We start from the raw sequence: 16290 nt of genomic DNA on the forward strand, positions 1-16290 counted from the left end.
GTAAGTCTATCCCCCACCACCCCTCCTACCCAACCTCCTCCAACAGTTTCTACGTCAAATGTACTCTCTTTTCTGGACTCTTTTTGTATCACAAACAGTACTGTATTGCAAATCTGGTATGTCATAAATGTATAGATGTAGCAGTACTGTCTATCTGTGTCATGTGTGTCATATATGTTATGATGAATTGAAAATGGGGGACCCTGATGTACAAGACGAAATTCTTTCTCTGGTCTGCATCCCCTTATGTAATTGAGCTGTACTGTACCCATTCTGCAATCTGTTAATAAAGTTTCAATCAATCAAACAAAGGTCTGTCCCATTGTATACCAATCAATGGGATACATTACATGTTGACCTGCATTCTTTCAAATGTATATAATTAATCATTAAACAGATGTGTAACAAATAAGAAATACAAATTCCACAGAAGGCATTAAATTATTATTATTTTCAATCATTTCACAATAATTGTGTTTGAATATCTGAGTAATTATTTGTCCAAAATAGCTGGTTCAGATATGGTTAATCCAGCTGCCCTGTGATCAGATGAATCCATATTATTTATTTTTCCGACATCAAATGCGTAATTTCTTATCGTACAAATATTGTCATATTTATTTTAATTATGATTAAGTAATTAATTCCAATGAGGCCTGTAGCGTTGACGTGAAGGAATCACTATGAGAACACAGTCTGTCAAGTTATAATAACATTTTAAATTAGTCAATCAATCATGAGATTTGATCGTGGCCGAGAGCATATTTAAGTGTGCTCCTCAGCAGTCTTAAATGGGCCGAAATCTGGCTAAGACGAAATATTTTGTCGTAACTTCGTTCGGGAATGAGACCCACTGTGTTCTTGGATATTTGGCAGTGGGTTGAATTGACATTTTGTCAGTGCAGTAATTAGAATTGTTGTGAAAATGGTGCAGTGGACCTGCTGGGCAAAGTAACTGCAAATGCATGTGTGTGGCATCCAAGCAAGACCCGGTTTGAGAAGAGTGGCCTTTCTCATCCGTATGCACCTTGCCGTAATAATTTATATACAATCTATCACAGCACATATCTTATCATTGGCGAATAGGCACCTTGCGACTGGAATACACTTCTCGCTTTTGCATTCTCTCATTTCAGTCAAAATCTGGGATTCATTCCGCTCCTAAATGGATGATTGATTGTGCAACTCCATGTCCTGATTTATTATATGACCAATGCAGTAACTCGACAAGATAATATAAACATTCGAAAATGCAAAGCCATAATCTGCTCCAGTCTATTTCCAGCTGCCACATCTTTATGGGATTCTTATTTTTTATATATAGACATCATAAACATATACTGTGCTAATGTTTACACATTACATAAACAAAGGCTGGTCGTGTGATGTCACATTCCTCAAATTGAGGAGCCAGATAGTCATATGTGCACTTTTACACAATTAAAGGTTTCTCTCTTGCACCTAATACCATTGCCCACTCATTATTTGTAAGATATTGTCTAAATGTTCTCGCATTTTCTCTCTCTCTCTCTCTCTCTCTCTCTCTCTCTCTCTCTCTCTCTCTCTCTTCTCTCTCTCTCTCTCTCTCTCTCTCTCTCTCTCTCTCTCTCTCTCTCTCTCTCTCTCTCTCTCTCTCTCTCTCTCTCTCTCTCTCTCTCTCTCTCTCTCTCTCTCTCTCTCTCTCTCTCTCTCTCTCTCTCTCTCTCTCTCTCTCTCTCTCTCTCTCTCTCTCTCTCTCTCTCTCTCTCTCTCTCTCTCAGGTTCTACTTGGTCAGTGGTGGAGTGCCCCTCATCATCTGTGGGTCACAGCAGCCGTCAATATAGATAACTATGGGAGTGGAGAGCAGGCGCCATAGTAAGTACAGGATGTACCTTTGTTCTCGAGGTCAAACTACTGTTTCCACTCTCTGCTGCTGCTGCTTTACACTGGTGTTTTTTTCTTTTTACATTGAAGTTTAAACTGTGTTTTAACACTTCCAGTGCCACGCCTCTTACTCCTCATTGGCGCCTCATGCCACCCATTAACCCCATGTAAACGGTCACCTTGTTTGTAGAGCTATAACCATATTCTATATTATAGCTATGGATACAGTACTATAGTCATTTCACACTGGGTTTCTTCCGGTCAAGATGCAAAAAAGAAAGAATATATAATATGGTGAATATTGAGACTGATGAGATGGCGCTGCTCCGACCGGCTGCCTCTCTGTTCGCTCCGTCGAGACTGTGTTTACTTTTGTTAATATTTATAGTTTTTAGAGTTTTGTTCGTACCAACTGTTGGTGCATTTAATGTATATGACCGTCAGTCACTCATAGACATTGGATTACGGGAAACTTACCAACTGGATTACTCACTGGATCAGCTTTCCGAACCGCATCAATGGCCTGAAGAAATTCTCCGGAGATTAGGACCAGATCCTTTGTTCCTAGACCCCAGGAACAGAGGAACCAGACGGCGAGGGAAGAGGGCTGGGATCCGTAACAGGCTGAGATCCAGACGCCACCGTACACCACTGCCCAGTATATTGCTAGCCAATGTACAATCAATTGACAATAAACTGGATAAGATAAGATAAGATAAGATATTCCTTTATTGATCCCCTTGGGGAAATTCAGGCATCATAGCAGCATGGGGGGGAGGGGGGGAGGGGTACAGGTAGTAAAACAACACAGTATACAGGTAGTAAAAGACAACACAGGCAGTGTAAACAATTTGATCAATATGGTCAATATAATTTACTATCTGACTAGCTGAGGAATATTCACATTATTCACAGTGTCACATGAGGTGCAGTATGCAAGAGGTAGTGTTATAATTTACTATCTACTGAGTATACATTAATCAAAGTACCAGGGTAGTCTACTTTGTCCCCCTTGGGTTCCTATAAGTCCCAGGTCAATGTCTGGTAGCAGTCGCTGTCGCTGCCCCCTGTTGTGGGGCCTGGAGGCTGCTAGTCGCTGCCCACTGTTGTGGAGCCTGATGGCCGCTGGTATGAAGGACTGTCCGAGGCGGTTAGTTGAGTGTCGGGGGGGGATGAGTCTGTGGCTGAACGAGCTTCTCATCTTGACTAGCTCGTCGTAGAGGGGGTGGTAGGGGTTCTCCATGATGGCATCCAGCTTCCTTATCATCCCCCTCTCTACCATCACCTCAAGTCTAGGTAGCTCGACTCCCACCACGGAGCTAGCCTTCCTCACCAGCTTGTTGAGCTTGTTGGTGTCCCTTGAGTTGATGTAGCCTCCCCAGCATGCCACAGCATAGAAGAGGATGCTGGCCACAACAGACTGGTAAAAGGACTGCAGCAGTTTGTTGCACACATTGAAGGACCTGAGTCTCCTCAGGAAGAACAGCCTGCTCTGTCCCTTCCTGTAGAGGGCCTCTGTGTTGTCCGACCAGTCCAGTTTATTGTTCAGGTGTACCCCAAGGAACTTGTATGAGTCCACCATCTCCACATCCACCCCTCGGATGGAGATGGGAATCGGGGGGGGCCTCTTCTTGCCCCTCCGGAAGTCCACCACCAGCTCCTTGGTCTTACTGGTGTTGAGTTGGAGGTGGTTGCTGTCGCTCCACCCCACGAAGCTCTCCACCAGGGCTCTGTACTCCTCCTCATCATCGTCGGTGATGTAGCTTACGATGGAGGAGTCGTCTGAGAACTTCTGCAGGTGGCACCCGCTGGAGTTGCGGCAGAAGTCTGAGGTGTAGAGGGTGAAGAGGAAGGGTGACAGCACAGTTCCCTGGGGGGCGCCGGTGTTGCTCACCAGTACGTCAGACTGACTGTCCTTTAGTCTGACGTACTGTGGCCTCTCAGTGAGGTAGTCCTTGATCCAGGCCACCAAGCCGTGCTCCAGCTGCATCGCAGAGAGCTTCTCCGCTAGCAGTGACGGCTGGATGGTGTTGAAGGCGCTGGAGAAATCAAAGAACATAATCCTCACTGAGCTGCGCGGCTTCTCCAGGTGCGTGTACGCTCTGTGGAGCATGTAGATGATGGCATCCTCCACCCCGATGTTTGCCTGGTATGCAAACTGCAGGGGGTCGAGGGAGTCACGCACCAGGGGCTTGAGGTGTTGCAGGACCAGTCTCTCAAACGTCTTCATGACGTGTGACGTCAGAGCGACTGGCCTGTAGTCGTTGGGGGTGCTGGGACATCCCTTCTTGGGCACCGGGACAATGCAGGAGGTCTTCCAGAGCTGGGGTACCCTCTCCAGCCTCAGGGAGAGGTTGAAAAGATGCTGGAGCGGTGCTGCCAGCTGCTCTGCACATACCTTGAGCACCCTGGGATTGGTGTTGTCCGGTCCTCTGGCCTTGTTTACATTAATTTTGGAGAGCTGCCTACTGACCTGACTGGTTGTGATCGTCAGGGTTGGGGGTGGTGGGCAGTCTGCTGGTGTTGGGGGTGGGGTGCCGTTGCTGATGGGTGTGGGGGGGTGGGGGGTGGGGGGGCTGCTTTGTAGGTGTGATCTGGTGCTGGTGTCGATGGGTGGGGGGAGGGGTGTGGGGAGGCCACTCTGGTCAAAGCGGTTGAAAAACGAGTTGAACTCGTTTGCACGCTCTGGAGGGCCCTCCACAGCTGTGCCCTGCTGTTTGAAACCAGTGATCTTCCTGACCCCCGCCCACACCTCCCCGGTGTTGTTGGCCTGTAGTCTGCCCTCCAGCCTGTCCTTGTAGCTGACCTTGGCTGCCCTTAGCTCTTTTTTGAGCTCCCTTTGGACAGCCCTGGCCTGCTCAGTGTCCCCTGCCATGAAGGCCCTCTTTTTCCTGTTTAGCAGGTGTTTAATGTCCTTGCTAATCCAGGGTTTATTGTTTGAGAAGCAGCGTACCCTCTTTGTGGGTACGATGCTCTCCTCACAGAACCTGATGTAGTCTGTGATGCAGTGGGATAGTCCATCAATGTCATCACCATAAGCCCTCTCAAACATATCCCAGTCTGTCGACCTGAAACACTCCTGTAGCTCCTCCTCGACGTCGTCAGACCACTGTGGGACAGACATGGTGGTCGGAGGCTGTCTCTTAATGAGAGGCGTGTATGTGGATACAAGCCTCACAAGGTTGTGGTCTGACTGGCCGAGGGGGGGCAGGGAAGTCGCACTGAAAGCCTCCTTCACGTTAGCATACAGGAGGTCCAGAGTTTTGTCTCCCCTGGTTTTGCAGGTGACATACTGGGTGAAGTTTGTCAGGGTCTTGTTCAGTCTGACATGGTTGAAGTCCCCATTGATAAAAATAAATGCATCCGGGTGTTTTGTCTGAAGCGCCGCGACGGTGGAGTGTATGACGTCACTCGCCTGCGCCGCCGCCGCGCTGGGAGGGATGTAAACAGTGAGAGCCAGGACGTGTGTTATTTCTCGCGGTAAATAGTATGGCCGCAGACTCAGTGCCAATAGTTCAATGTCGGGGGAACAGATACGTTCCTTAATGGTGATGTGCCCCGGGTGGCACCATTTGGAGTTAACAAAGACAACAAGCCCTCCGCCTCTCCGCTTGCCGCTCTGTTTACTCCGGTCGGCGCGCACCACCGTGAAGCCCTCCTGTTCTATTGCACTGTCCGGGATGTTCTCGTTCAGCCAGGATTCAGTGAAGCACAGTAGGCTTGCCTCCTTGTACTCACGCTGGTTGATCATCAGGGCTGAGAGCTCGTCGGTCTTGTTGACCAGCGATCGCACGTTCCCCATGACGACAGCGGGCAGGTAAGGCTTGAATCTCCTGCTGTCCTCTCTCCTGTCCTTCACGCTCGTGCCAGCTCGATTTCCCCGTCTGCGAATCCTTATTTCGGCTGGTAGATTCCTCGGTGGTTCTGCAACTCTGTTTCGAAAGCAGAGGAGAGCCTCCCTCGGGTAAACCAGCCCGCCGTTGTTTCTGTTGTTGTTGTTGTTGTCGTCCTGCCGCGGGTAAACCAGCCCGCCGCCGGTGTTGTTGTCCATTGTTCAGAGCTGTGCTCGACCGAACTTGCCTAACTCAGCTAACTTCACAGAAGTTGTTACAAATGCCTTAACTTGGTCTAAAGCAACGCACAGTCACTTATACACCTATTATGTAAGTATAATCACAAAAAGAATAATTAAGAAAGTAGTAAACGCGATAAGAAGTAAAGGGGGTGGGAGCTGCTATGAAAAGGCTGCCACTCTCCTCGGCGCCAACTACGGATGACATCCGAGCAAGGATTCAATATCAAAGAGATGTTAGGGACTGCAATGTCCTCTGCTTCACCGAAACATGGCTCACACCGGAGGTTCCAGACCACGCAATTCAACCAGCAGATCACTTCTTTATCCATCGCAAGGATCGGACATCAGCAGAGTCCGGTAAACAACGTGGAGGAGGTATTGCCTTCATGTTTAACAAAAATTGGAGCGATCCAACTAACGTGAAGGAATTATCCAACCACTGCTCCCCAGAACTGGAATATATAACCATCAAGTGTCGTCCTTTCTTCCTCCCGAGGGAGTTAACGGCGATCGTCCTGGTCGGAGTGTATATTCCACCGCAAGCCAGCAACAAGGTTGCGCTCTCCAGACTCCACGACGAGGTAAATAGAATCCAAGTGGCGAATGTTAACGCCGCCATTTTAGTGCTGGGAGATTTCAATAGCGCCAATCTGAGAAAGGTATTGCCTGACTTCTATCAGCATGTGACTTGCAACACCAGAGGCGGTAACATCCTAGATCACTGTTACACGCAATTTAAAGGTGGCTACAAGGCTCATTCTGATAGTGGCTTTGGTAAGTCAGATCACGCGTCCATCTTTCTTTCACCAAAGTACAAACAGAGAATTAAAAGTACTCCCGTAGTCTCGCGAGAGGTGCAGAAATGGGATTTGACGTCAGAGGAGACGATCCGGTCAGTGTTTCACTACACAGACTGGAATGTGTTCCGCGACACAGATAACATTAATGTCTACACGGAGACAGTGCTGGACTATGTTTGTACTAGGGTGAAAGAAACAATCCCCACTACCAAAATGAAAGTTTACCCAAATCAAAAACCCTGGGTAGACAAATCCGTCCGTGAAGCTCTGAGAGAGCGCACCAAAGCATACAACGACGGCCTAGTGGCAGGCAACATGAATGACCACAAGGTGGCGCGATACAACGTAAGGAGGACAGTGTCAGAGGCCAAACGACGCTACAGGGATAAAATTGAACTCCAGTTTGAACAAGCTGACTCTAGAGCTATGTGGCAGGGGCTCAAAACGATGACAGACTACAAAGGCGCCTCCCTCAAACTGAACAGTGACATCTCCTTAGCAAATGACCTCAATACCTTCTATGCGAGGTTTGATGCTGGTAATAACAACACCAGCTCACAAGCCTCGGCAATGGGGGGGGGGGGGGGTCGGCTGCTGATGGAGGCGCAGTGTTCAGGGTAACAGAGCATGAGGTGAGGCGGACCTTTAAAAAAGTGAATATCAGGAAGGCAGCAGGTCCGGACGGCATCCCCGGCCGCGTCCTAAAAGTCTGTGCCGACCAACTGGCCCCAGTATTCACTGACATATTTAACCTGTCCTTAGAACAGGCTGTCATCCCCACCTGCCTGAAGAAGTCCACTATTATCCCTGTACCCAAAAAATCCAAGCCTGCTTGCCTCAACGACTACCGCCCTGTAGCTCCCCGTGTGGGAGCTGTGCGCGCTCCCTCCGTCCACGCTCGAAGGGATGTGGTAGGCATACTCCCGCTCGCTCGCCGCTCCCCCGGCGCTGGCCCGATGGCGGCTGAAATGGCGGCCCTTAGTCCTGCCGGTGCTGCCCTTCAGGCAGCGGTGCAGGTGGATGCCGGGCCTGTAGCCCTCCACGTCGGCATGCAGGAGCACGTGCGCGGGCGGAGGCTCCTCCTCCATCAGCTGCTGACTGTGCAGGGCAGAGCAGCACGGCGTCACAGGCGCCATGCAAGTCACGTGGTTATGCGCGGCGGAGGGCAGGGTGGCGTGCTTGCAGTGGCCCAAGGTGCTCACCTCCATAGCCATGAAGTGCTTTGAGAAGCTAGTAAAGGGCTACATCTGCTCCTCCCTCCCCATCAACATGGACCCCCTGCAATTTGCATACCGCCCCAACAGGTCCACGGAGGACGCCATATCCCATGTGCTGCACACAGCAGCATCACACCTGGACAAGAGGCAGGGGAACTATGTGAGAATGCTATTCATCGACTACAGCTCGGCATTCAATACCATAGTCCCCTCCATACTCATAGCCAAGCTCAGGGACCTGGGCTTGGGCTATGACCTCTGCCAGTGGGTCTTGGACTTCCTGACTGGCAGACCCCAGGTGGTGAGAGCAGGCAACTGCACCTCCTCATCCATCACCCTCAACATAGGGGCCCCCCAGGGCTGTGTTCTGAGTCCCCTCCTCTACTCCCTGTACACACACGACTGTGTGGCTCAGCGGAGTAGCAATACAATCATCAAATTTGCTGACGACACAGTGGTGGTGGGCCTGATCTCTGCCAACGACGAGAGGGCCTACCTGGAAGAGGTCAAGGTCCTGGCGGGATGGTGCCAGGAAAACAGCCTCTCCCTGAACGTCAGCAAAACAAAGGAGATGATTGTGGACTTCAGGAGGTCGGGGGTCAAGGACTACAGCCCCCTCAGCATCGACGGGGCACCGGTTGAGAGAGTCAACAGCTTTAAGTACCTCGGAGCCTACATATCCGAGGACTTGACATGGACCACACACATTGACAGTGTTGTGAAGAAGGCACGACAACGCCTCTACTTCCTCAGGCGCCTAAGGAAGTTCCAAGTCAGCCAGAAGATCCTTAAGAACTTCTACTCATGTACAATAGAGAGCATCTTGACCGGCAACATCACCTCCTGGTTTGGGAATAGCACTGCACAAGACCGAAGCAGACTACAAAGAGTGACACGTTCAGCCGAACGCACAATTGGAGGGGGGCTCCCCACCCTCCAGAACATTTACTACAAGCGTTGCAAGGGCAAGGCTAAGAGAATCATTAAAGACTCCAGTCACCCGAACAACTGCCTCTTTGAACTGCTGCGGTCAGGCAAGCGATACCGGAGTCTCAAGGCGAGCACAGAAAGACTCAGAAGAAGCTTCTATCCCCAGGCCATCAGGCTGCTAAACGAACAATGAATGAACACTACACAACAACAACAACCACCAAACGCACATAGCACACACATCCACACGCACACACTCACTTTAAACAAACACACTGTAGCACCCACTCCACACACTTTATAGCACACACCCACTTTAAACAAACACACTGTAGCACCCACTCCCCACACTTTATATTTATGGATGAAGGATTGCACTACAACTCGTACACCTTACTGTAAATTGTACCTAAAATTGTACCTCATCCCATTTCTGCTTTGCACTAGATAGTACTGTACATTAGTACACTGCATAGTATTGTGTATTGTATATTATATGGTAACTCAGAACATTGTACATATGTCTATACCGAACACTGTGACCTCATTTTTCTTCTTCTAAATTCATGCTATATTATGTTATTATGTTATTTGATACTATCTTGTCTAGCACAGTCTCTGGAGCGTAACAGAAAGAAGCATTTTGTATGAAAGTATTCTGTACTTCTGTATGACAACTATTAAAGAACTTGAACTTGAAGTGGTTTTAGAGCGGTCTATCGTAATCCATGAAATGCTGAGTTATAGTCCTACACGTCGATTACATTGTAGACCCTAGCGTTCCTCACCTGAACCCGCTATTGTTCCGGATTCAAATCCACATTATCAGTATTATGTTCCATCATGAATGCATGAAAGGGGGGGGGGGGGGGGGTAGTTTCTGATTATTCTAGCGTCAGTAACGGCATTCGCATTGAACACTAAAAACGGTTACCAGCCCGATCGCTATGAAAGCATTGCAGGATCAAGCTAGAATTGACATCAAATCGTTCTTACCTTTGGCAGAAAGTCATCCAAAAAGAATATTCCAATTTCTTGATCGCCATCTGGTAGATCCAATCCCCATTTTATCAACGTTATAAACGACCATAACATACGGATCAAGCATAGTTGACGGGCTTCGATGTAACCAGCTGAACTGTGCCGCTTCCCGAGAACAAGAAATTAAATCTGAGACCTGGGGTCATTCCACAGCTCAGGATACAATGTTAGAAATGTAGCTCGATACCGCCGCCTGGTAGGATGCGGCCGGTACTGCACCTTCGGATTCCCACTATGCATTTTTCAGCCAACACACAGCACCCTGAGATTGAAAAGCGTATAAAAATCGAAAAAAAAGTAAAAACGATCCAGAAACGTGTTAACACGTGAATGGAACTGGATGTGTTAATGGTATGCATGTTTATATTGTGTATTCCAGGTTGTCCTTATTAATGTTCCAAAAATATGCCCACAACCATGCGTGCACACAAAGACACATGCACACATACACACACACACACACATACATATACACATCTTATCATTCCTTTTCCTGTTTTCCTGAGGTGCATTAGTGGCTTGATGAGCCCAATAGCTGTTGTCTGTAGAGGTTGTGTGGTTATTGATGCTAATGGTGTGTGTGTGTGCGTGCGTGTGTGTGTTGCAGCTGCTGGATGGCGTGGGAGCCCAGCCTGGGAGCGTTCTTTGGCCCTGTGGCGTTCATCATCCTGGTGACCTGCATCTACTTCCTGTGTACCTGCATCCAGCTGCGCCGCCACCCCGAGAAGAAGTACGAGCTGAAGCAGGTGCCAGAGGAGCAGCAGAGGCTGGCCTCCAACGATGTGCCCAACCACTGCCACCAGGGAGGAGAGCCCGGAGCCCTGACGCCCCGGCCCGCCGGCAGCAGCTGTCCCGCTGGCTGCCCGGGCATCCCCATCAACCCCGCCCTGCTGGCCAACGAGCACTCCTTCAAGGCCCAGCTCCGCACGGCAGCCTTCACCCTCTTCCTCTTCCTGGCCACGTGGACCTTCGGGGCGCTGGCCGTGTCCCAGGGCCACTTCCTGGACATGATCTTCAGCTGCCTGTACGGTGCCTTCTCCGTCACCCTGGGTCTCTTCGTCCTCATCCACCACTGCGCCAAGCGGGACGACGTCTGGCACTGCTGGTGTTCCTGCTGCCCCGGTCGCCCCGACCATGCCGACGCTCAGGGGCCCGGCCCCTCCCGGCCCAAGGTCAACGTGAACGGGGACACGCCCGGGCATACTCACGGGCACAGCCACTGCCACCACGATTCGCCGTGTCCGGGCAAAGCCCCGGTGGGCTGCGGCCACGGCACCTTGGGCCACTGCAAGCACGCCACCCTGCCCTCCGCCGCGCATAACCACGTGACTTGCATGGCGCCTGTGACGCCGTGCTGCTCTGCCCTGCACAGTCAGCAGCTGATGGAGGAGGAGCCTCCGCCCGCGCACGTGCTCCTGCATGCCGACGTGGAGGGCTACAGGCCCGGCATCCACCTGCACCGCTGCCTGAAGGGCAGCACCGGCAGGACTAAGGGCCGCCATTTCAGCCGCCATCGGGCCAGCGCCGGGGGAGCGGCGAGCGAGCGGGAGTATGCCTACCACATCCCTTCGAGCGTGGACGGAGGGAGCGCGCACAGCTCCCACACGGGGAGCCCACACAGCACGCATGAGCGGCACGGCCACGTCTGCACCCACGTGGCCCACGAGGGGCACCACGCGTGCACCGCCACCGCCCACGAGGCCCTGGCGTGCAACAACCCCTGCCACCGGCACATCTGCTGTGCCAAGGCGGACCTCTTCCCCAGCCTGTGCCCGACGGAGGCGGGCGACACGGGCGCCTTCCTGTGTGGCTGCGGCAAAATGGCAGAGGACGACCTGATGGCGCCGCATCACCACCTGGAGATGCACGCGCCGCGCAGACAATCCTACCCCCAGAACCCGCCCAATCAGAACGGGATCCTGAAGGGGGGCCTGCATGAGGGCCTCCTCTACACCTCAGACAGCACAGGGAATATACGCACCGGACCCTGGAGGAATGAAACTACTGTGTAGTCCAGTGACTGGGAAGATGGGCGACACCCCTGCCTTGTCCCTCCGGAAAATAGGAAAAACAAAACCTCACCTCCCTTTCTAGGATTTAAAAAATTTATTGAGTAACACTTTCACGTCACAATCTATGTGGGATTTCTTTTTTTACTTTAATGCTCCCCTTTGTTTCCAATGTATGTCCTATTTCACTGTACAGAATTCTGACATCCACAAATAAGCTCCCTGAGGGGCAGTCTTATACAGAATATCTTCCTCCAAGAAGAATTTGTGAAATGTGTGTCATGTCATGCCATGAGATGTTACTGAAGATATTTTTACCACTCCATAATACTACAGATCTACTATATATATATATATATATGAGAAGTTGGATGGCTGTGTGTATGAATATGTGTGTAAGTGCTCAAAGGCAACACGCTGCAAGACTTTTTTTACTCTTTAAATCTGAATCCATCGACTTAGTCTCTGACGTGTACATCCGGTACTGCAAGAAACTCTTGCCATCCATGTTTTAGACAATTAAACCAGCAATTTTAGAGTCCATGGGTGTTTTTCCCCCTGCCATTCAGGCAAGCAACCGTACTATCTACTGTGAATATTGGCTAGAGATTTTCTAAGTAATATACAAAGATACTGTCGCTCGCCAGAGTCACTGTACGTGGACGCCAGTGAGTTGTGAAAATTAGAAGCAACTGGCAAATGACGTGATGCCCCACATGGAGTGTCCTCCTCGCAGCTGGTATTGACCGTCCTGTGAGTATGATGTCTCTTAACTATTGTGTTTTTATGGAGAGAAGTAAATGGCAACAAGAACAACAGTAACATGGCCATTGTGAATAGAGAGTTGGTGTCATTCACGTCACTGTAATACCATGTCGTTTGATCCAAACTAGTGCCAGTCGGAGCAGGGCATCCCACCGCGTTCTGTCGCCAAAGTAGCACGTTGTATCTCTCCTCAGCTTAGCTCAAACACGCCCCCCCCCCACACAAGGCATTAAGACATCCATGTTTGATCAACCGTCTTATCATCGTTGTGTGAAGATATAATATTTATAACACTCCACACAGTCCTAGGAGAGAGGAGCGAGTGGGATTGTGTCAGAGAAACTAGAGAGAGTCTATTTAAGCAACATTTTTGGGAAACCTGCCCTTGACCAATGCAATATTGTCCCATTCCGTGAGAGAAGAACAAGTCAAGCCAACCTACCCCCCCCCCCTTCCCCTCACAGAAGGCTGATACAGAGATCAAAATGCAATCACTGTTTTTTTTTTTTTATGGGTACCCCTCAGAGCATGCATGTATGTATGTATCTGCTACGTACTATGTTTTTAAAACAAATCCCATACTGTACTTGGAAAAAGTCCATCTAGTATTAACTTAAAAAATACTATACACTGTTCATATGTATAGACTAGTAAGGCTCTCCCTGTACGTTTATTTTGACGTTTCGGCCGTGAATTCTACCGCTCTCATCAGAAGCGCCACGCAGGTGTTATTGTGACACCTGCCGTCCGCTTGGCCATATGGGCTGTTTTGAAAAACACATGTTTTCCAGAAACAGCACTATTTATATAGTCTGACTCTATACTGTACATATGAGCGGTTTATAGTAAATCCCATATACACTGTTTGTCTATCGACCAGACTAGCATGCTGCAACGTCTCTTTTCCTGTGCAGTATTTTGGCGGCCAGTCTCACAGACTACAGATTAAGCCTTGATTCCTGACTAGACATGATTTGCCAATGGAGATCTCCATAAAAGAAATTATAATTTAGCCTCAGACAAAACTCTGTGAAAGCGACCCATGATATCATCCTAACATTGTGATGTGAATACTTCAGAAGGCATCTCTGAAGTATGGATCAGTATATTGTTGCAACACGGGTCATCATAATCACATTGAAGCATTGCCACTCAACCAAGCATAATAAGAGGCTCTGTATTGATTTGACGTGGTGTGTTGTGAATGGTGACTCAGTGTGACGCTCAACATGGAGAGGCAGGCGAGCGTACGGATCAGTACAGTGCATATAGTGTTACACAACAAACCCTGCCCCAGCAACTCCACCTCGGCATGCGCACGCCACCGAACCATCCATCCGTTCATCTTGTGCACTTCTTGTCTATGTATATAGAATTGGTTTCCAATTGATTATTTTATATGAGATTTAAGATATTTAAGAGTAAAAATAAATCTATGTCAAGAAAAATGTATGGGGGGGGGAAGCTGACCTCTCAATGTTAATGCTCAGTATCTGAGTTTAGAAAATGTACTTTATTTTTTCTTTTCTTTTTTATGCATTCTTTTTTTATCTGTCTCAGTCTTGTTTTTCAGAGATTTTTTTTCTCCATGAAGTATGCAAACTCGCTGTGTGTTGTGAGACTTTATCTTGGCATATCTTGTAATAGAAACGCACTACTCCACAATGATGTTCCTGCCAGAATTTGTCACATAACAGCCATAACCCTTTGTGTTCAGACAAGAAAATAATTATTTGAATTATAAAAAGAAAATAATGTGATTTTAACAGAGTGGAAATAGAAATGTCAAGGTGATGTATCTTTTTTGGGGGGGATAGCAGGCTTCGAAAAACAAGCAAAACAAGTCCCTGGTTGACTTCGAAGAAGATGCATGAACTTCCTTGACCTCTACAGGACCACTAGAAGTCATTCTAGGGTCTCTGGGACAAACATTGATGTTATGGGCACCATTTCTAAGTTATTACAAAGCCCAACATCCATCCTGTACTGACTTTCAGACTACCTTAGATTGACAGCCCTGGCTCTGTAAAGATTGGAAAGGGATTTGTGACTGTATCACGAGTGATATTAAAAAAAGATAAAACACTTAACCATTCATATTTCCTGCTAAAACCACTATACATTAAACAGAGAGTACTTTGCTTCGGTCTAGGCTAATTTGCTGTGTGCAACGTGTATATTGGCTGGTGGTGTGTCTTAGGAGCAGACTGAGCTTTCGGTGTCTGTGAGGCTGTGTGTTTGGTACCGTAGGTAGGCCACCATCTCTCTCCCTCTCTTTTTCTCTCTATTTCTCTCACTCTCTCTGTCTCTTTATCTTTCTCTCTTTTTTTATATATCTCTCTCCCTCTCTCTCTATTTATCTCACTTTCTCTGTCTCTTTCTCTCTTTATCTTTCTCTCTATATCTCACTCTCTCATTATTTATCTCCCTCTCTTTCTATTTATCTCACTCTGTCTCTTTATCTCACTCTCTCTCTGTCTCTTTCTCATTATTTCTCTCTCTCTCTCCCTCTCTCTCGTCAGCAGTAGCACATGTACTGCTCAATGAGCTGGCTGATGAAGTTCACCAGCTCTGTGCCGGAGTTTCATCATGTGGTTCTGTAACCAAAACCCAAAGCCACGTTTCACCTTTTTCTACATCAACACCGATTCCAATAAATGTATTTTTTCACCATGCAATGAAAAAGAAATTATTTTACTGTGTTTTTGTGTCAGTGTATGTGTATGTGTGATTCCACATGTGCTTTCATGTGGTGGATTGTGTGTGCATTTCATATTACCTAAATATAAAATCGGAGCCACTGATTTGTCAAAACACTTACCCCAAAGTTGTTGAAATGGTCCAACTTCTCTTCTTCGCCGAGTAAACAGAAAGACTCTCCATTAACATTTTAGAAGTTGGACCATTTCAGAAAAGTGTAGCGGGTACATATACAGCCGAGAACCAGCTAGGGCTAGCCATGATCTTGTTATGGGAACAGAGGAACAGGACCCGTAAAAGCAACACAACAGGTTCAAAGGGGAAACCGCCAACCGGCGTGTATTTATTTACACAAAACAGAACAAACGAACGACGGTGGTGGTGTAGTGTGTGTAGGCGGAAGCCTGGAATATGATGTATGTAATTAATCAATGTGTCTGTCTGTATGCTGGGGACTATGTGAGTCGGGTTAACAATATAAATGGGGTCTTACCATGTTGCGTTATGTAGTGCGCCAAGGCAGTCAAAAACAACTCCTGGGAATGGTCTGGGGTCCGGGGTCTGAATACGAGTGGGTCGAAAAATACCAGGGAGTCACGGCAAGCGAAAGAAAACACGAGCGTGGGGTGTTCGGGAACGGCATCCCCACACAAGACAAAAGAGAGAGGACGAAGGTTAGTTTACCAGCCAATAAAATACAAATGCGAATCACAAAAACAAGACGAAGGTTAGTCAACCAGCCAGTAGTTTGCCAATAAGAATAAAACAGGAATTGAGACAAAATAGTCAATGGTAACGCAACCTACTGTTCCTGGTAGAATTAACTGACATTGTCCTCTGTGCAGGTCAGCGTTTATACTCCCATCGGTAACTGGCAGAGAGACAGGAG

At 48.3% G+C, this 16290-nt stretch overlaps 1 protein-coding gene across 1 annotated transcript in view; it reads left to right on the forward strand.

Annotated features, from left to right (window-relative positions):
• adgra1b (adhesion G protein-coupled receptor A1b) overlaps positions 1–11939 on the forward strand; it is a gene marked incomplete at its 3' end in the record, with an annotated part of 723468 nt that extends 711529 nt beyond the window's left edge. The window contains 3 exon segments of the mRNA XM_084321924.1: positions 1761–1801; positions 1804–1855; positions 10535–11939. Of these exon segments, the coding sequence (XP_084178050.1) occupies positions 1761–1801; positions 1804–1855; positions 10535–11939 (1498 nt within the window).
• Between the last annotated feature and the right edge of the window lie 4351 nt (positions 11940–16290).

Source organism: Notolepis coatsorum (assembly GCF_963971535.1).
Source record: "Notolepis coatsorum genome assembly, chromosome: 9".
NCBI lineage: Eukaryota > Metazoa > Chordata > Actinopteri > Aulopiformes > Paralepididae > Notolepis > Notolepis coatsorum.